The 21,899-nt window shown below is 38.7% G+C and overlaps 1 protein-coding gene across 40 annotated transcripts in view; it reads left to right on the forward strand.

The window, feature by feature from the left end:
• TRDN (triadin) overlaps window positions 1–21,899 on the forward strand; it is a 478,227-nt gene that overhangs the window by 330,106 nt on the left and 126,222 nt on the right. For 39 of the 40 annotated variants that reach the window (XR_011854160.1, XR_011854161.1, XM_072141623.1 and 36 more), the window contains 9 exons: window positions 314–355; window positions 2,858–2,905; window positions 6,030–6,080; window positions 10,441–10,485; window positions 10,563–10,607; window positions 10,958–11,002; window positions 15,828–15,902; window positions 15,990–16,064; window positions 20,404–20,478. Coding sequence is in view for 38 of the 40 variants with exons in the window: in XM_072141623.1 (XP_071997724.1) it covers window positions 314–355; window positions 2,858–2,905; window positions 6,030–6,080; window positions 10,441–10,485; window positions 10,563–10,607; window positions 10,958–11,002; window positions 15,828–15,902; window positions 15,990–16,064; window positions 20,404–20,478 (501 nt within the window). In the remaining 2 variants the exon portion in view is untranslated. The remainder of the gene's footprint in view (window positions 1–313; window positions 356–2,857; window positions 2,906–6,029; window positions 6,081–10,440; window positions 10,486–10,562; window positions 10,608–10,957; window positions 11,003–15,827; window positions 15,903–15,989; window positions 16,065–20,403; window positions 20,479–21,899) is intronic. The other variant, XM_072141648.1, reaches the window with a different exon arrangement.

The following is a 21,899-nucleotide window of genomic DNA, read 5'->3' on the forward strand; positions in this document are numbered from 1 at the left end:
TTTTCCAGGCGCACGCCCAGGCACTGGATATAGTAAATTTATACTAATTTCAAATTATCAAAGTTGAGGCCCATAGCGTTTCATTGAATTGTCAGTTTTAAGTGAAAAAATAAATCATGTAATATAGTTCAGGTTTAGTTAATTTTAGTTAACTGTGATTTCAAAAAGAATCAGCAAAGGTACCTTCCTCTAATAAGATACTCTAATAAGAGTTTCTTATATTCAACCAGGGTGCAAAACGCTAAAAGGCAGAAAAGCAGCATTTGTGAAATTGGTTTATTGCATTGTTTAATAAATAATTTGCTATCCTTAGATAAAAAGGCAAAAACTACTGACAAAAAGCCTTCTGACAAAGGTAATAGACAATCTACAATGATTTTGTATTGTTTTCTTTCCAAGCATACCTGTCTGAGCATGTTTCACTGTTTGACTACCTGTTTAGGGCTGATTCACATTTTTGGCGATTATTCTCTTTTGGTGGCAATTATTTGACCAGTGTACATCAATGTTGCAAATATTCTGGCTGTGACTTTCTACCGAAAAAAAAGAAAGTTTTTTCCTCATGGTCTACGTTCCATATTCCAAAGAGTAATGGGGGAAATTTTCTAAATAGATGGGTTATAAGAGCACGATTGTAGTTCATCATTAAATTACTTTTAAAAACAGTACAATATTAAGGATATAGAGTGGTAGTTAAGTCCTAACATCTGGACACATGTTGGTTTGGATGCCATTGTAGAGCCCTAGTCGTGTAAACAGCCCGGGGCACATGGGACACTTAATCCGCCACTTATTGTGACCTCTGCTTGAATTTATCAATGAGTTTGAGTCAGCTGTCACTGAGCAGAGATTTCTCCACAAAATACTTAATTGGCAATCTCTAAGTAAGGAGAACACCTACTGTCTGACTCTAGTCAATAGCCTCTCACACAGCCAAACCAGTTTCCTAGGCTGCACCGAGGAGTACCAACCAGGTCGAAACAGTGCTTTCTACAGTTGGGAGTCTGTTCCTTCTGGAATAGCTATACTGGTTTGACTTAATCCCACACTATATCTTTAGACTTCTTGTAGGTCATACTTGGTGTTAAGGGGGCTTCCTTTCAAGGTAGAAAAAGGAGGAATTGTTTTCCATTCAACACCTTGGAAAACGTATTTGCATACTTCCCTGATTTACCTGCAACAAAGCCTAGCTAAAAGGTTAATGCCAAAGCACCACATAGACAATGCACTAAATCGTATTTCCAAGTCAAAGCTGTTCAGTGACACACACAAATATTTTCAGCAGAATAAATATCATGTACCTTTTAAGCGTCTAAAGTTTGTGTCAGTACTAATTTAGAAAACATTTTAATTTAAGCTTTAATTTATATTTTCCTGACATTTATTGTAAACATTACTGACAACTTTTAAATTGATGTAATGAGATGAAACACATATGTGTCCTTTAGACATGAACAATTTTCGTAAAATTATAACCAGAAGAAAAATTTAATCATGGAAATGTTTATGCTTTCGTATAGGTAAACAAAGTCATTCTAGATTTACAACTATTTGATTGGATCAAATAACTTACATTATAAAATTTGTATCGAAAATCATGCATTTAATAAAGAGTTAAAATGAGTATTTTGTGTTTTATTTGTGTAATCATGAAATCCTCCCTCATTTTATAAATATATATATATATATATATATATATATATATATATATATATAAACACAATTTGTGTTGATATGCATGTCTCTGTATTTGCTTATATTTGGTTTAAATGGTGTTCTGTTAAATGTAAATACACGTTAAGTATAGTTTAATAAAAAGAAAATATAAAAATACACATATCTCCCCAGCACACATGTCTGGAGTTTTTGAAATACATTCAAAGCAGAGACTAAAAACCTAGTCCTGCCCTTACATGAGAAGAAGGAACAACTGTTTTAAGATCCAGTAATTGGGGCATATTTATCAGCACCTTTGCACCACATGTGAAAAGTCGCCGGCTGTGTTTATTTCTATGCCAGACCCTGCCTGGCATAGAATAAACACAGCTTAGTAGCCTGCTCAGATACATAAAGAGGGGGAAGCAGCAGCGGGTGGCTGCGTGCAGTGGCTAAACAGCATACCCTGCATTGATCTGTAGCTTAGATTAGATTACTTGAACTGAATAGACTTTTACCAATTTCTGTTCTGAGTACAGGACTAGGTATGTACAGGAAAAAAAACAGGATCAACTTTGTGACTTTGTGATTCCAAAATTTTCATTATTAGTGAGCAGTGCTTGATAAATTCTCCTCTTAGAAATGGAATTTAAAGTATACAATGTCTAGTTAATTACCATAGAACATTTTGCATTACAGTATAATTCATTTTTTTGCATTCAAGCTTACACTAACTAATAGACAGCATTATTAAATGTGGGCTATTATCTATAAAAGTTTAAGTTGCCATTTGTTCAACCTCTTTACACAAAGCTGCTTATTAAAACCATTATATTTTTATGCTAATTGTAATTGTCTACTATGAACAGACAGAATGAGGCTTTTCTTGTTCTTTGTTAACATGAGTCATATGTATAAGGGTCAAGAAATTGGAAGGGTCAGTAAAATATTTTTTTCCACAAAATGAAAGGGTTATTTTTGTTAAATTATGTTCAAACTTTAAAAACAATATAAAAACCTAAAGCAAAGGAATATTTATCCCCCTCACTTCTAAAGAAAGCCATGATAAAATGCGAGGCTGCATTGTAAATTTTTTTACATGTCTCTGCGTATTAAGGTCTACTCAGCCTACATGCTTGGCTCAGGCATCATTTGATTCTTTAAATAATATCAGTGATTGAATGTTCTATCTTTCTTTTAGAAATACCAGTGAAAGAAACTAAAAAGGAACAATTAGAAAAGAAGAAAGGTAAATGTGTCCATATCTGTTATGCTGAAGAGTTAAGATAGTTAATAAGTTTATGTTATGCTTTTTAGAATGAAAGTTAAAAGTGATATAAGTATGACTTCCTTTGACTTCTTTTAACTTTAACCCCTTAATGACCAGGCCTTTTTTGGTTTTTGCAATTTAATTTTTATCTCCACAGCTTTAAATATCCATAACTTTTTTATTTTTCCTTGAAAGGAGCTGTATGAGGGCTTGTTTTCTGTGTAACAAATTGAACTTAATAATGACAGTATTTAATATTTCATGCCATGTACTGGGAAGCAGAAAAAAAAATTCCAAATGGAGCGAAAAAATGCATTTGCGTCGTATTTTTGTGGGCTTGGATTTTACGGCTTTCACTGAGCATCCCAAAAGACCTGTCTGCTATTTTCAGTGGGGTGGTATGATCACAGAGACTTACATTTAAAATTAAATAATTAAATAAATTAAAACCTCCTATACATTTTGCCTTCTGGCGCTCATAATGTTTCCATACTTCAGTGTATGGAGCCGTGTTTTATAACTTTTTATAACTTTTTTTATATTTTACCAAATGGCAAAAAAGTGGCATTTTCAAATGTGTTATTTTTTTACACTGAATATATTATGAATCTTGTCTTCATGGTAATACCCCTTTAATGTATATTTGTAAATAATTATTAATATTTTCTGTGTGTCTTTATTTACTTTATATGTCCCCCATGAGGTCAAGAGAAAACCCCTTTGGGACATTTCCCGGATGTTTAATCAGAGCTGTACTGGTGCTGCTCTGTCCCAGGAGCTCTGATTAACTACTGCAGACCCGGCAATCACTTGTGAAATGCAGAATCAATAATAAACCCTCCTGCCTAGGTCTCTTGCTACCTCAGACAGCCAGAGATCCAGTCCTGCGCCTTTGATTTGTGTGGGAGTGGAAAAAACTGCAGTGATGCTGAAAACGTCACTGTAGGCTCCAGACATGCACCAACTGATGTCTTTTGTAAGTGTACAGGAGGAGTAAGAGTTAAATACCAGTAAAAGGGGTAAGAGGGGTAAACATTTGATTCAACTTAAAGTAACTCATGAGTGTATTGAGTTAATTAAAATGGTTGCGAGCACTATAAGGATTATACATATGTCGGAAATATGTAAACATAATTTGAAAGAATATTCAAAACTATTTTCAGATAACTCTAAGGGTAAATGGAAAAAGGAAATCGAAAGATTAGATAATAAAGAATGTGTAAAGGTTTATGAGTATATTTAGAATTGTTAATTGGAATTATAGGGTTATATGTTTCAATATGGTATATAGAATTTACCATTTGAAAATTAGAACGGATTCTAGGTGTAATATATAAATGCAATATGATTGAGATAGGCTTTTTACATGTTGTGTGGGAGTGTTCGATGAGGGGTAATTTCTGGAGGGAAGTGTTTGGATACATGCCAGAGGTTGTGGGCATTGACCCTATAGCATCAGTGAAAGTTGTCATTCTTAGTTTTCTTAAGCTTAATAAACCCAAAAAATATAAAAAACCTTATTGGAAAAGATGACTTAAAAAAATATTGAGAGTTATGAGTCTTGCATCAGTCTGTGTGGCACATAAGTGGGGGGATAAAGAGCCACCTACTAAGGAACAGTGGCTTAATCTTTGTTTGAGAGTGACTCAGTACAAAAAAAAAATACTATATGGTGACTGAGCAGATAAGTAAATGGGGAAATATACTTGTAAGCATTAGGTTTTTACGGGGTTTTATTTTCTCTTTCCTTCTCTGCTGGGTGGTTGGGAGGAGGGTGGGATTATAAGTGCATTGTAACGCATATATATTGTAATTATTGATGGAGCATTTTATTGACTTTGTAGTATGTTGATTAATATTGTAATCTTTATTTTGTGAATAATGTTAAAGTTTTTATATACTTGTTCCCTTTATTAAAGGAACTTAAATAATAAAAAAGAAGTTAAAAGCCTAAAGTAAAATCTGGACTGAAAGGATTTAACCAAGCACTTTACCAACAATAGAGAGAATTCATGAAGCCACTTTGGCCAGACTTGTGGTGTAATTTTTGCCAAAAAATGCCTTATGACACATCTATGAAGGCTTACAATTTTCCAACTAGTCCTACAAAAAGGGGTCTGAATGGATAGGACATAGTTCATACACAAAAAAGTTAGGAGGGTGCGCTACATTGTGGCACACAGTTTAGACCAGCTAAAAACAGGTCTAAAATAGAACCTGACTGTCTTAAACTATGATATATTCATCATCACAATGATGGACCTGTTGTAGCAAAAGACTAGTGTTGTTGAGATCTGCCCTATTGGAGCAGGTGACACATTAATGAATTCCACCCATGGAATTAATACTAATAACACCAATAACTCTTTACAAAATAAAGATACCATTAAAATATTGTCACGTCTGTGCCTGCTGTTTTCTCTATCCGTGCTGTTAGAATTAGGAGACACAGAGTTTTTCGTCATCCTGCATGTCTGAACTAGGTTCATGGGTGTCTGACCTGATGTCTGCCACACCCACTGATTCTGTCTTACAAGAGTTAACACTGTGGATCTGTAATTGCTTGCTCCTTTCACCTGTGGCAGGGACTAGGTTCCCTATAAGTGTCCAGTTTAGCCTTGACTCCTTGCTGGTCAAACTGCTATCTTGCTGTGTTTCTAGCTTCTCTTGCATTCTCTAGTTTGTGATGTCTTGCCTGTGTCTCGACTACTTTATTTGGATTGTGATTTGGTTATTGTTATTCCTCGCTGTTGCCAACTCAGATTGTATATCTTGCCTTATTGTGTTTGTTTGTCTGTATTGTTTCGTGTTCACACCTTATCCAGGGAGCGAATGTCACCCAGTTATTGGCCTCCATTTAGGGGGGACCCAATAAGTAGGTAGGGACAGATTGGGGGTCTCAGTGCCAGGGCTCACTGTCCTTGTTTGTGTCCTGCCATTACAAATATGTTTTTGTTTTTAATCTCTGTATTTGAGTACATCCAGTATATGCTATATTAGGATTATTTTGTCACTATATTATTTTTTCAGTATGTATAAGACTATTACTAGTCTGCTGTCACAGTGGAAAATAATACTAACTGTAATTGTTTTTATTATATAGGAGAACCAAAAGTACAAAAACAAGAAAAGAAGCTAGCAACACTAAAGAAAGGTAACCATACATGTAAAATGAAACCACTATATCTATACAGTTTATTCTAAACATTTAGTCCAGGATGCTACTGAATAAACTTACAGTGTCAACAAAGTATCATGCCTTGCACTCTAGTATTTTGGTGTACATGGCATGAAAATGTTGTTTAGGACATGTAGGAAAGTGTAGGACATGGAACTTTCTGCATAATACAGCAAAAACCTGCAAAAATGGATGGACTTCTTTCCATTTTCTAAGTATTCCTTAAGTGTGGTTTTGTCTGGAGTTTTTGAGCCAAAAATGTCTCGAATTGTAGCCAATTTGAAATGATAAATCTTATTTGCGACATTTAGAGCATCTTCCTCTCCTTCCCACCACCCCCCTTCCCTGCCTGCTCAATGCCCATGACATGAAGTGAGGAGGGGCAGGGTGTTGGATTAGAGGAGAGGAGACTGACACAGACACACACATTGCACCTGTGAACGCCAAAAAAAAAAAAAATATCCTAAACAAGAATTGAAGATTTTCATTTCTTCCATCCCATCAATAAGCTATAGATGCCGCAAAAATGAAGTATCTGTAAAGTACAACTCATTCTGCAAAAAATGAGCCCTCACATACAATGTTATAGCTTGTAAAATGTGACAATACAAATCTGCTATGAATGGCATGCCTCAACTTCTATGCCATGTTTTTTCCCCATACAGCAGTATACCACCACATCAGGAGGTATTGGGAGAAATTGGTTTTCAAACTTTGCCGTGATTTTGTAATTTAATCCATGAATGGAGGTATCTCCCATCTGTGAATGTGTAATTTGTTGGCCAAAATGAATGTATTCTCCACCCAAATATTCCAATTCCTAAATCAAACCTCCAAATATGTTTAACTCACTACTTATGGGGTTTTACTATTATTTAGGCCAATAAAAGTCACTTGGAAGCTGAGCTGTCACTTAAAACGTAATAATTGGTAAATTGCATGCAAATGTGAAAAAGCGCAACAACAGTTTAAAGCCATACAATATCCTAGAAAAATAAGATTATGCATGAAAAACCATGACAACATGATGCAGACTTTCAGGAAATGTTTGTTATTTTGGTGGTATGATCACCTGCCTGAAAAGCTTAAAATTTTGAACTTTGAAAAACAAGAATTTTTCCTAAATTTTCACTTTCTTTCCATTTTTCATAACTAAATGCAAAACATATCACCCAAATTTTTAAACTGACTTGAAATGCATTTTGTCTTGAGAAAACACTATCAAAATTCCCACTACATATTAAAGCATTCCAAAGTTATAACCACTTAAAGTGACACATGTCAGATTCTATAAATAGCACTTGGTCACTCATGAGAAAACTGGATTCGGGGGCAAGGGGTTAAACACCTCCAGTTATAGTCGTATAAGTAAATTTAATACACAATGAATAGTGTAAACAAAACACTAATCAATTAAAGTTTTATTTATTTGGAATGGCAACAATAAAGTTCTTCTCTTTCCAGGAAATATCAAAAACTATTATTAAACTTAAAAAAAATTATAAAAATGCTACATTCTGTAGGTTATGCAAGGCCTGTCATTAAATGCTTCAAGTATGAAAATTAATTATTTCCCAATTTTGCAGCATAATATTTATGTATTTTTGCATACATACTGTGATTTCTATTTTTATCAAGGATGTACATTCCTGGTTTAATTGGTTATATAGATTTTTTTTTATAATTTGCATGAATAAAAAACAGCTGTAGTAATAATACAAAAAACAAGATTAAATACATAATGAAACATGTGCTTAATGCCACCTCTAATCTTGTATGTTTCATTATGCTTAATACATCTTAATTAAAGCATTAATTCAAAGTAAAGGACTGTGATCCGAACAATACACTGCTGTGGAAAACAATATTGTATAAAATATATACTGAGCCATTAATTAACAGGCATGCAGTGGGAGTAAAATATTCCTTCTGCTGTACATGGACTAAATGATACAACAGACATTTTAATTAGCTACTGATATTGAAGTCTGGCATCAGAAAAATATAACTCTTTTTTGTTTCACCCATGTAGTATCTCCTTTTTCATTATATTTTTTTATATCTATCTTTCTTCAGTATTTTGGTTCCAGGTCTCATATTTACATTCACTTAGGCCTCATTCACGGTGTATATACGTCCCCCATAGGCCGGCAATGGGCGCACGGCGCCATACCAAACGGTATGGTGCTGCACATGTGTAGTACCGTACTGTTCCGTGCCCGGGAGGAAGATAGGATATGTCCTATCTTTCCCTGGAATACGGAGTCACGCGCCATACATCGCTATGGAGAAGGGCAGGGGTGAGCAACACTCTCTTGGGCGCCGACGTGTGCTATGGGCACACGTTCATGTGAATGTAGCCTCACTGTGTATTTTTCCATCTAGATCAGCTGATGTGTGTTCCAAGCATATACAGCACTACTTTCCCTAAATTAGCTTTTTTACATGTATTTACAAAACTTTTATTTTTTGTATTCCCTGTCCAGTCAATGATATGAAGAAACTATATAAAAACTTGTGGTAAAGTGTATTGGGGTAAAACAACAAAGTTTTACTTTCCTCCACTTCTGTGGAGCCATGCACATCACTGTATCAAAATAAGGTAGTAAACAAAATAGAGCATGCACACTAAGCTGCCTGTTATCTGGTTAAGGTGTGCAGTACAGTCCATGCACACAGACAGACACATCTACAATCATTCTCCCATTTAATGGGTCATCCGTTGGCAACTTTAACCCCTTCCCGACATTTGACGTACTATTACTGCATGGCAGGAGGTGCCAGAAGCTGCGGATATCGGGTGTTAACCCCTGACACGCCGCCGTCATGCTGACCGCAGCGTGTTTAGGGGCATTTAGCTGGAATCGGACGGATCGATTGTTCAGGCTAACCGGTAAAAGTAAAGAAAAAAAAGTTAAAAACACTAAATAAATACACTTTTTAATAAAAAGAATTAATTAAATACATTTAAAGTCTCCTAAGTACAAACATTCCCTATACACATCTAATAAAGTAAAAAAAACTGAAAATCACCAAACCCCCCCCCCCACATATTTGGTATTGCCGCGATGCAAAAACAAATGAGATTTTCTTTACATTCGTTTTTTTTCCTGTAAAATTGTAAAATATATAAACTATATAATTGAGGTATCACCATAATCGTAGTGATCTATAGAATAAAAATATTATAGTATTTTTAGTGTACAATGTATGGCCCCCAAAATATACAAAAAAAAGTAACCACAAATTGACAAGTTTCTTTTCCTCCGTACATCAAAGAGTTATTAAAATCTCATCAAAAAGCTACAGACCCACTAAAATGAAGTATTTGTAAAGTGCATCTCATGTTGCAAAAAATAAGCCCTTATATTGCCAAAAAATAAAGATTGTAAAGCCATTATAAAGTGACAATGCATAATCTGCTCTGAATGGCGCAGCTCCCCCCTCAATGCCCTGGCGTGTGCCCATACAGCAGGTTACCACCACATATGGGGTATTGTTATACACGGGAGAGATTGGGTATCAAATTTTGTGGAGCGTTTTGGTATTTTATTCACTGGGAATTTGTACATTTTATGAAAAGCATACTCATTTAGCCAAAAAAAATTAATTTCGAAATTCTATCCGAATTTGTTTTAACCCCTGTAAACCAATGAAAGGGTTAACAAACTTCATAAAAGTTGTTTTAAGTACGTTGAGGGGTGTAGTTTTTATAATGGAGTAATATATGGGGTTTTACTTTTATTCAGGCCTTTCAAAGTGACTTCAAACCTCAATTTGCAGGATTTTGCTTTTTGAAAGAAAATGTGAAAAATTGCACCCGACGTTTAAAGCCCCATAACATCTTACAAAAATGATAGTATGTATAAAAAAAACCATGGATGCATAAATTAGACATTTGGTGAATGTTAGTTATTGCATTTTTTGGTGGTATGTGTGGAAAAAGTAGAACATTTTGAATTTCAAAAATTGTGAATTTTTCCAAATTTTCACCAAATATCTGATTTTCTCATAAATAAATGCAAAACACACCACAAAAATTTTTTAACTAACATGAAGTACAATGTGTCACGAGAAAACAATTTCAAAATCAGTTGGATATGTTAAAACGCTCCAAAGTTATAACCACTTATAGTGACACAGGGCAGATTTGAAAAAATGGGCCGGTGAAAAGGTGAAAAGTGGCTTCGGCGTTAAGAGATTAAGGGATTATAATTGTGTATCGGAGCTGCAACTCAAAGATGTCAGACATTTATGAATATACTATGAGGGGAACACATGTTTTGGAAGATCTCACAAAACACTGCCATTATTTATTTTGTTTTTTGTCTTGTAGAGACCAAAATTAAGAAGCTTGGAGTGGAAGAGCAACCTAAGAAAGGTGGCTAACTTTTAAATCATAGATCCATTCAAATAGCTTCTGAACATGTATTTATTGATCACTTATTCACTTTTCAGAGATTCCTGTAAAAAAGCATAAAGAGATGAGAAAAGCTAAAAAAGGTACAGACAAACCATATATGCTATAATACAGCAAGTTTCCCTAAGAAGAACGAAGTAACATGTCACATGTTACACCCTTTTCCCTCTGTCTGGCTCTTTGGCTACTGTAATCAATCTTGATCATGGAAATTAAGGGGTTAATTGTCCCTGCAGATTACTTCAAACCACAAAGATGCAGCCAGGCAGTGTACAACAGCTACTGCTGATTGGGCTAACACTTTCATAGTACTTGTCCTAATGCAGCAAAGAGTAGCTAATAAGGACAAACATTCTCGTCCTCAGGGGGCAGCCAGCTAAATATAATGTACTGTTGGCCATTGATAAACACATAATGGGTATTTCTTTTGCAGAAATTTCTGTGAAAAAACAAGAAAAGCCAACTGAACCCAAGAAAGGTAACAATATGTCAATTTTTCTCTATCTTTGTCTGCATGAACTAAAAAAATATATAAAGCCGAGTGTACGTGTGTGTGTTTGTATGTCCACTACAGGAATCTGCGCTGCTCTCTGTGACTCATAGGGGGGATGCATTAACGCACTTGCGCCACAATTCTGGTGGTTTTGCATCCTAAAACACAGTGGGGGTCATTTACTAAGGGCCCGATTCGCGTTTTTCCAACAGGTTATCCGAATATTTCCGATTTGCGCCAATTTTCTCTGAATTGCCCCGAGATTTTGGCACACGCGATCGGATTGTGGCTAAAAGGCGCATTTAAAGTGTCGTTTGACACGAGCTTACCTGCACCCAGGGTAGGACGGTGAACTTCAGTGCAATCCGATGAACTTCAGCGCAGCAGCGACACCTAGTGGACATGGGGGGAACTGCCTTCGTGAATCCCGGCCGGACCCGAATCCTCCGCAGAGAATGCGCCGCTGGATCGCGAATGGACCGGGTAAGTAAATCTGCCCCAGTGTTAAAAGCCTTACACCACATTTATTAAGGCTTTTTAGACCTATTTTTAGCCATTTTCCGACTTGTCCAGCTGAGGGGGCGTGGCCTTCGGAAAAGGGGCGCGACTTGGTGTAGAAGGGCGTGGTCTAATTGGATGTTCTGTGCGCCAAAAATGGTGGTGCAGACTTTAGACCACTTTAAAGTAGGTCTAAACTGGAAACCAACAGTCTTATCCTGCACTATTAACACAGTGATAAATCTGGCGCAAAAAATGACTAGGGTTTTCCTCCACTAACCTGACGGAACCTGGGACACATTGGTAAATCCCCCCCATAGACTAGGTTTTGAGGCAAAATTTTCACCCCAAGCTTTCCACGATACACTTATTAACCCCCATATACAGGAGTAGAAAATGTAATCAAACCACACCGATATGCAGTTTGAGGATTTTAATAGGACACACAGCTAAAATTAATGTAAAGGTTTTCGGCTGGCCTAGCAGCATTTATCAATCTCTATGGGGTATCATTATTTCTGCTAGTCAAATTGTCTCATTCTTTTGTAATTTTTGCGACTTTTTTGCGACTTTTCACTCTGTCACTTTTCAAGTACGCCTTGGTCTGCACCTTGTGCAGTGTGCCTTATGTATCATTGTTTACCAGATGTGCGACTTTACACTTATGTATCACTTTTTGTGCTTATTTTTGTGACTTTTCAAGCGCAAATTTGCACTTGGTCCAGGGCAGGTGGAAAGGAAGGATTTTTTTCATGGACCCTATTTTGACATTAGAATTATTTCACATGCTTTAAACGTTTAACATTTTGCACAGTAACCTGTTTTTTGAAAATTCTGAAATTTTTGCATTTACATTTTCTAAAATTTATTGGTAAATTCTGAGGGTGCAGTCACATGTCGCATTTAACGCATGGATTTAAAAATGCATTGCAACAGCTGAGATTTGCCTAATTGAACAGCTGTTAACACATGCATTAATACATGTGTTAACATTATGCTAACAAACACATGTGTTAACATGATGTTAGCACATGTGTTCACATCACATTTACTATGTGTTTTGTAAATGCAAATGTTAACAGTAATGTAATTAGGCAAATCACCTCTCCTCAGCTGATGTAATAGGTTTCAAAATTCAATCAACAAGCAACTCGTGACCGCACCCTTGACACCACGTGTGACCGCTGCCTCATATGTCGTTATCTCCCTGGGGTGTGACTACAGTGCTTAAAAATGCAGGACACAGCCTCAAATCCTAAATTAACAGTAGTGTCCACTCCTGTATATAACCCCCTCACATGGCTTGTGTCCACTCCTGTATATAACCCCCTCACATGGCTTGTGTCCTCTCCTGTATATAACCCTTCACATGGCTTGTGTCCTCTCCTGTATATAACCCCCTCACATGGCTTGTGTCCTCTCCTGTCTATAACCCCTCACATGGCTTATGTCCACTCCTGTATATAACCCCCTCACATGGCTTGTGTCCACTCCTGTCTATAACCCCCTCACATGGCTTGTGTCCACTCCTGTCTATAACCCCCTCACATGGCCTGTATCCTCTCCTGTATATAACCCCTCACATGGCTTGTGTCCTCTCCTGTATATAACCCCCTCACATGGCTTGTGTCCTCTCCTGTATATAACCCCTCACATGGCTTATGTCCACTCCTGTATATAACCCCCTCACATGGCTTGTGTCCACTCCTGTCTATAACCCCCTCACATGGCTTGTGTCCACTCCTGTCTATAACCCCCTCACATGGCCTGTATCCTCTCCTGTATATAACCCCTCACATGGCTTGTGTCCTCTCCTGTATATAACCCCCTCACATGGCTTGTGTCCTCTCCTGTATATAACCCCCTCACATGGCCTGTATCCTCTCCTGTATATAACCCCTCACATGGCTTGTGTCCACTCCTGTATATAACCCCCTCACGTGGCTTGTGTCCACTCCTGTATATAACCCCCTCACATGGCCTGTATCCTCTCCTGTATATAACCCCTCACATGGCTTGTGTCCACTCCTGTATATAACCCCCTCACATGGCTGGTGTCCACTCCTATATATAACCCCCTCACATGGCTTGTGTCCACTCCTGTCTATAACCCCCTCACATGGCCTGTATCCTCTCCTGTATATAACCCCTCACATGGCTTGTGTCAAGTCCTGTATATAACCCCCTCACATGGCTTGTGTCCACTCCTGTTTATAACCCCCTCACGGGGCTTGTGTCCATATGGATCTGAGACATTTGCAACAAAAAGTCTCAAAAAGAAGCCAAAATTTGCGCCTGCCAGGATAGGAAAAACTGAACATGTATCACAAGAAAAAAGACATGATCATACATAAGGCGCAAAAAAGAGCTGCCTCAAAAATTCACCACAGAAAGACAAAACTATGATACATGTTCCCCTATGAGTAATCTTACCACAGGCCGGCAGGCGAGAATGAAATGTAGTGGCTCCTAGGTAAGGTACAGCAGTACTCCAGGGGAATGGCACAGGCCCTGTGTCCTATTAAAATCCTTAAACGGCATATTGGGGTACTTGGATAACATTTTATACAAATGATTTTGGAGTTGGACCCCTACTCATTAAGCACCCTCCATTTTAGTTATCTGATATGCACTAATGCCTATTGAAAAACACCAAATAGAGGAGACATTGTCTGCTGCTGTGGCAGTTGCAAGCTGAGCTGTTATTGGTTGCTATTCTGCCAAAGGTCATTGATTTGAGCTCTGAGCTTTGATTGGTTAGTATAGATAATGAGCTTAAGACAGCTTATGTATGAGGTAAGATGGATAGGGATGGAGACAGAGAGACAGGCAGTGAGAGACAGGCAAGTAGAGTGAGAGATGGGCAGAGTGAGTGACAGAGAGACAGATAGGGAAATTGAGTGACAGAGAGACAGGCAGGGAGAGTGAGAGACAGACAGAGAGAGAGAGAATGAGACAGGCAGAAGGACAGGCAGAGAGAGAGAATGAGAGACAGGCAGAGAGAGTCAGTGAGCGAATAAGAGACAGGCAGCGAGAGTGAAAAACAGAGACAGTCAGGGAGAGTAGGTAGCAAAGAGATAGTCAGGGAGAGTAAGTAACATAGAGACAGTCAGGGAGAGTGAGGGTCAGGGAGAGTGAGTGACAGAGACTGTCAGGGAGATAGAAGAACAGATAGACACTTAGGAGTGTGAGTGACAGAGGCTGTCAGGGAGAGGGAGTGACAGATAGATAGATAAAATATTTTTTTGTTAACTGATTTTATTTTGTTATAGCTCAGTCACAATGGAGAAGGTCTTTTGTTTCCTTCCTTGTTTGCTACCTGAGATTAGGCAAGCATTTATGTTTATGTTTATTTTTTAGCAACTTTTTAAAAAGTTGAAAATAGTCAATACAGCGAACAAAGATATGTAAAAATATTGAAACTATAGTGAATCCTGCTTGCACCTGTAAAATACAAGTTGTTTTGCAGTTAAGGAAAAGTTGAAACAAAATTCACTAAATCCCAACTGCCCAACTGTTTTTTTTTTTTTGCACTATAAAAAAGAGAAAGAAAAAAAGGTAAATCTAGGCCAATGTTTAGAGTGCTAAACCAAAGAGGAAATTTTTGGACACCTTGGAGCCAGAATTGTCAACCATACTATAAACTACTAATAACCTTGTATTACATGTATTAATCCATCCAATATCAAATGGAAATGGCAAGTGATAACAATCACTAAAAAGATGACTTCAAATTCATCAAAAAGTCATAAATGTGATTATTTATCATACATTGATGCGTTGTCCCCCAGTGCTTGACGTTTACCTTGACCCTTTGGTCCTGTTAGATATATAAAGAGGCTCTGGCCTCTTTATATATCTGATGCTCGATGGTACAGCTGGCAGTTCTAGCCTAGCTTGCGTAGAATTATGTTATTTTCAGTACCACTCTGTGGCTTGTCACAGCCCATTTCACACCGTTAAATCCCCCACCAGGCTGTGCACCTGGAATTGCAACTTTATCAAGGCTTGCATGCCACTACAAGCCTTGATAAATGACCCTCAAAATGTATGAAAACCAAGAGCTTCTGAAAAAGGTTTCAAAACTGGAATGCAATCACACAAGAACATTTTTTTATTTCATGCGGCTGGAAAATATATAGTTTTTACCATAATGGGAATGTGATTATGTAGGAGAAGGGGTGTCGTATTGTTTTGAGGCTAACTTCATACCTCCAGTCAGCCGCTCCCATTAAACCTTCCATTATCAATAGTATAAAAGGCTTTCAAAATTTCAGTTGAAGAATAAAGTTAACTTGCGATTACTTTGTAGAAGCCCCACTGAAGAAACACAAAGAAAAAGCTGAGCCAAAGGAAAAACAAGACTTACCACAACTATCTAAAAAAGGTTCTATTTTATACCATTTTCTTGCTTTTCCAAAGACTTAAAAAAAAATCAGATTAAAAGTCAAATTCCTTTGTAATTGCTCTGCAGAACGCCCACTGAAGAAACATGAAGATAAAGCTGAACCAAAGAAAACCCAAAAATTGCCAGAAGAACCTAAGAAAGGTAACCAGCTGAGTTCTTATGTAACATTTTGTCTTATAAACAAAAATATTTTTAGAGTCCACAGTTATGCTCCGTTTACAATATCTAAGATGCATAATTAGTGATGAGTGGACTGAGAAAGTTGAAAAGTTACTGGACCATACCAGTAACACCTGCGATTGTAAATGTTAAAGTGAAAATTTATAATGTAAAAAATATATGAAAAAACATGGCAGCTTATAAAATATTGATTGTTGCCTAAACATAAAATAAGAGATGAGTGGTTGAAATTTGGGTTCATTCGAATTTCGCAAAAAAATTTGGACCCAAACTGCGGGGCAAACTTTAACACAGACAAGAAACCCCATTGAAGTACAGGCAGTTTGGTTTTGTTCATAAATTGAATTTGAATGTAAGTCGAAACTATATATTTTATAAAAGTAACTCCAGGCCACCTTACAGCTGAACATTGCAGCCTGGGACTAAAACATCCAGAGAGCTTCACCACAGGTCACAGTGGGCAGAAAGATCAGCCTGTAACTAGGGGTTATCTGTAAGTTGGGTGTCCTTAAGTAGGGGAATGCCTGTAATTGTGAACCCAAATTTTAAGACGCAAAGATGGCTCTAAAATTACGGTAGAAAGGACTAAGGATGAAAAATGATGAGAATAACAGTACATTTGCTCTGGCCACAATGGACTAGGGAAAGTATACAAAGAAGTGATAAAAAATATAGAAGTAATAACAAAATATAATAACAATAAAATGCTGTTAATGTCATTGGGCTAGAAGATGTCTGGGTAACAATGAGTGAATCTGTCTGGCAATGTTCATGGGAGAGGAGGCAGTTAGAATGACAGTGAGGGGCAGCTAGAAATTTTAAATAATTAGCCTTTTCAAGGCAGTGTTAAGTACTGCATATGTATGCCCAGAATGTAGAGGCCAGACAAAGTTAAAGGGGTTGTCCACTTGGAGCAAATAATTGATATTGTTTTTGTAAAGAAAAGTTATCATGGCCCATTATATCACACAGCTCTAATTACTCTCTATGATATAATGAGCTGTGCACCTGTGTGACCATGGACAGATTTCTATCAACTGGAATTAAACTTAGAAGCTTCCTAAAGCAGGGAACCAAGTGAAGATCTCAAAACTGCACCTGTGTGACCATGGACAGATTTCTATCAACTGGAAGTAAACTTAGAAGCTTCCTATAGCAGGGAACCAAGTGAAGATCTCAAAACCAGTGGGGAATGGATACAGAAAGTATAATGGAAAATTGTATAACTTTGCCTTACACAAACCATCTCAATTATTTGCTGAAAAGGAACAACCCCTTTAAGGCGTTTGCAAATTACGTCACAAAGGGTACCGCAGTACCTTAGGTCATGGAGCAGTAATCCTGGGCAGAGATGTTACATATGTTTAACTGCCCACTGGGTTAAGGTAGTGGAAGATGGGCCAGGATTTTCCCTTTGTGTCTTTCATGGCAGTAAGGACCAGTTTTTTTCTATTGTATCGTTTATGTCGTTGAGCAGAAGGGCCAGATTTTTCCAAATCACACTCCAAAGATTAAATAATATCCTTGATTCCACCACTGGAGCTCATGATAGAAAAATGAGAGAATGGACTAGTGGTGGAGTTCTCATCTGACATTGAGGGCTAGGTGGTGGTTACAAATGACTATGCTCCCCTCCTGGAGATTACAAACACCACATGCATCATTCATTACAGTTTCCCTGAAAATGTTGGTGTGTTAAGTGTTGATAATAATTGATAAGATCTCAATGGAGGATGACCCCCGTTCAAGTGTCAAATCTTTTTCACTAATGAAGGAGAAACATGCATTGATTTACTGAAAAGCTCTCGCCCCTTACTTATTGCTCAATGGTTGTTGTAGGCCTGGGAAAACAAGAAGCAGGATAAGGAGATTTGCCAGTATCATAAAACCTAAAAAACCAAGACATTTACTGTTGTCCTAATCAGCATCATATTAAACCATGGGAACCGTCACATCAGAGAGGAATCAGTATATAATGCTTCTGCCTCTCTGTATTGTGGATGCAGCTTGATTGTTTGACCATGTAGCAACCAAAAATGATCCATATGATAAACATCCTGCAGAACTTAATGAATATTATCAGAAACTGATGAAAAAAATTCTGGCACAGAAAATGGCATGAAAACATTTGATATAGGTATTACTGGACACTGTTCACTGACAGGAGCAACTTTACAATAAAGGTATTAGTGGATGCTATTCACTGACAGAGGCACCTTTACAATCAATGTATTATTGAATGCTATTAACTAACATGAGAAACTTTACAGTCAGTATAACTGGATGCAATTCACAGATATGAACAATTTTATGATTAAGATTAGAGATGAGCGAGTATATTCGTCCGAGCTTGATGCTCGTTCGAGTATTAAAGTACTCGAAACGGCTCGTTGCTCGGACGAGTATTTCCCCTGCTCGAGATCGAGCATTTAATTAAAAAAACACAGTGAAGAACAGTGAAGAATAGAATAAAAACAGTGAACACAGGATCATTTAAGTGAAAAACACAGTGAAAAACACAGTGAAGAATAGATTACAGATGTTCGGCACATCTGCTTACTTGTCGGAAGATACGCGCGGAACGGTGAGAACAAAATAGTATGTGAAGAACAATATATATGTGTGAAGAACACATTGAAGAACACGGGGAGCAGCACGGAGACACCGGGGAGCAGCAGCACGGAGACACCGGGGAGCAGCAGCACGTAGACACCGGGGAGCAGCAGCACGGAGAGACATCGGGGCGGCTGCGCGGAGAGACATCGGGGCGGCAGCGCGGAGAGACATCGGGGCGGCAGCGCGGAGAGACATCGGGGCGGCAGCGCGGAGTGACATCGGGGCGGCAGCGCGGAGAGACATCGGGGCGGCAGCGCGGAGAGACATCGGGGCGGCAGCGCGGAGAGACATCGGGGCGGCAGCGCGGAGAGACATCGGGGCGGCAGCGCGGAGAGACATCGGGGCGGCAGCGCGCAGCACGGAGAGACATCGGGGCGGCAGCACGGAGAGATATCGGGGCGGCAGCACGCAGCACAGAGAGACATTGGGGCGGCAGCACGGAGAGACATCGGGGAGCAGCACAGAGAGATCGGGGACACTTCAGTGGAAGAAGAGGAGTGGATCCCCGACAAGTAAGCAGATGTGCCGAACATCTGCAATCTATTCTTCACTGTGTTTTTCACTGCGTTTTTCACTTAAATGATCCTGTGTTCACTGTGTTCACTGTTTTTATTCTATTCTTCACTGTTCTTCACATCTGCTAACTTGTCGGGAGATAATATACGCGCGGAACAGTGAGGAATAGATTGCAGATGTTTGCATACATCTGCTAACTTATCGGAAGACATTCTATTTCAATTAAATAACACATTTTATTCCCGAACCATGGTCCCTTTGAAAAATGCTCGAGTCTCCCATTGACTTCAATGGGGCTCGTTATTCGAGACGAGCACTCGAGCATCAGGAAAAGTTTGTCTCGAATAACGAGCACTCGAGCATTTTAGTGCTCGCTCATCTCTATACTAGACCCTATTCATTGACAGGAGCAAGTTTATGATCAAGGTATTATTGGATTCTCTTCACTGAGAGGGCAACTTTACAACCAATGTATTATTGGACACTATTAACTGACAAGGCAGCTTAACAATGAAGTTATTTACTGACAGCAATACATTTATGATCAATGTTTTGCTTGGCACTATTGACTGACAGGAGCAACGTTTTAATCAAGGTATTACTGGAGGCTGTTCACTTACAGCAGCACCTTTATTAACCAAAAATTACTGGATGCTATTCACTGAAAGGAGAAACTTTATCATAAATATATTACTAGGCTCAGTAAGTAACCAGGAGTAACTTTACAATTAAGGGATTAATGGGTGCTATTCACTGACAGAAGCAACATTACAAACAAGCTATTACTGGATGTTATCCACTGATAACATCACTTTTTGATTAAGGTATTATTGAATGGTATTCACTGACATAGGCAGCTTTATAGTCAAGGTATTACCCCTATGTCCCCTATGTGTAATGGTGCCGGGCTCTTATACCGAGTCATATGTCCATCCCACCTTCCCCCCACTTCACTTATTTATAATATGAATAATATGTCTGACATAAAACAACGGTGTAGTGCTACACCTTAAATAAAAATTAAGAATTTACAGCAGAGATTCCAAAGCACATGTGAACAAAAATAGTAGGACATATAGACATACATGACAATAGTATAACAGATGAAGATAGTTGTTTTATCAATTTAAACTATATTGTAAAGTTTGTAATTATTTAATCATTACAGATACCACTCTGACAAAATATGAAAAGTCAGCAGAAACCACAAAAATACGGGAAGTACCAGTAAAAGCTGAGAAAGGTAATTAATAGAGATGGGAGAATCAATTCTAACAAAGTGGAATTCGTTTTAAATTTCAGGAAAACTTCGGTTCTGCACGAATCCGAAGTTTACAGTGATTCGTGGGAACAATTTTTTTCCCCTTTATTAGCAAAATGGCCCCTAGCACAACGTGTTAATTGGGGAGAGAACTGTGGGAAGAAGAAAGGAAAACCCTCGATCACATTTGCAGACATGTAAGTCAATTAGTGACCGGCAGGCTCATGTGCTGTCACAGCCCTATAAAAACAGACGACCATTTGCAATCCAGTCCAGGGTGTCAGTTTTGGGGGTTCTGTTTTCCCCAAATCTCAATTCTTTTTTTTTGCTAAAGTTGATATCAAGAAATCTTTGTCAAATCAACATAGTTGATTAATATGTCATACAGAGAGATGGCAGGTGGAGCAGGAATAGGTCGCAGCACAGTAAGGTGACGTTACAGCAGGGGTGACTTTGTGAGGCCAGCACTGCCGGTGTCATCTAGTGGAAGTGTGTTGATGAACAACCCAAAGGTTCTTGATTGGTTGCCTAGGTCATCCTCTTCCTCCCAAATGACATCTGTCAACCCCAGCCAAGAGTCCGTTGGTTCGGAAGTTGGCATGGCCCAGGAGAAGGTCAGCGGCCCTCACTTGTCCTCAACCAGCCTCTGTCCTGTTCATTTCCCTCAGACTGAGATCTACTTGATGGTCTAGGCTCAGCTCCACTATACAGTGAGGACAAATCTCTTTGAGGACAGTCAGCAGCTGCTTGGAAGTGAAGAGGTGGGGCAGACATCCACTGCTTTGTGCAGTAAGTGGGAAAGTAGAGATGTGTAGAGTGGCACGGGAGGTTATGTTGGACTTGCAAGTAGCCAGGCAGCGCATACAAAGACCGTTGAGGAGAATGGCAGTGACAGGGAAACGCAAATCGATGATGATGTAACTCATTGCACTTGGGAGCTAGGTGAAGCAAGGACTTCATCAGCATCGTCGGGAGAAGAGGGTGTCAGCTTGCGCGTCAGGCAGCAAAGCAGGCAGCAAGTCGCTACTGTGACCATGAGTCAGTAGGGTGGCAGAAGTGCGAGGAAAGGAGCCAAACGGCCACAGGGTAGAAAACCTGCTTCACAGGTCCAAGTGAGCAGTTGGCACAGGGACTCAGTAAGGCAGCGGCATTAGTAGTCACTCAGTGCAGAGTGTTGGCGGTAAAATCACCCACTCTGCGGTGTGGCAGTTTTTTGTTAAGACACCAGAGAAGCCGAGCGTGTGTATATGTAGAATCTACAAGCAGAAAGTGAAGCGGGGCCATGGAGCTAACAGTGGCACCATGGTCCTGTGTCAACATTTGCCGCATCAGCATCCAATGGCCTGGGAGAAACATGTCTCTGATGTGGTGGTCAATCCTGCCGCCGCAGCAACAATAGCAGC

The sequence above is a fragment of the Engystomops pustulosus genome, chromosome 3 (assembly GCF_040894005.1).
Source record: "Engystomops pustulosus chromosome 3, aEngPut4.maternal, whole genome shotgun sequence".
Classification (NCBI taxonomy): Eukaryota; Metazoa; Chordata; class Amphibia; order Anura; family Leptodactylidae; genus Engystomops; species Engystomops pustulosus.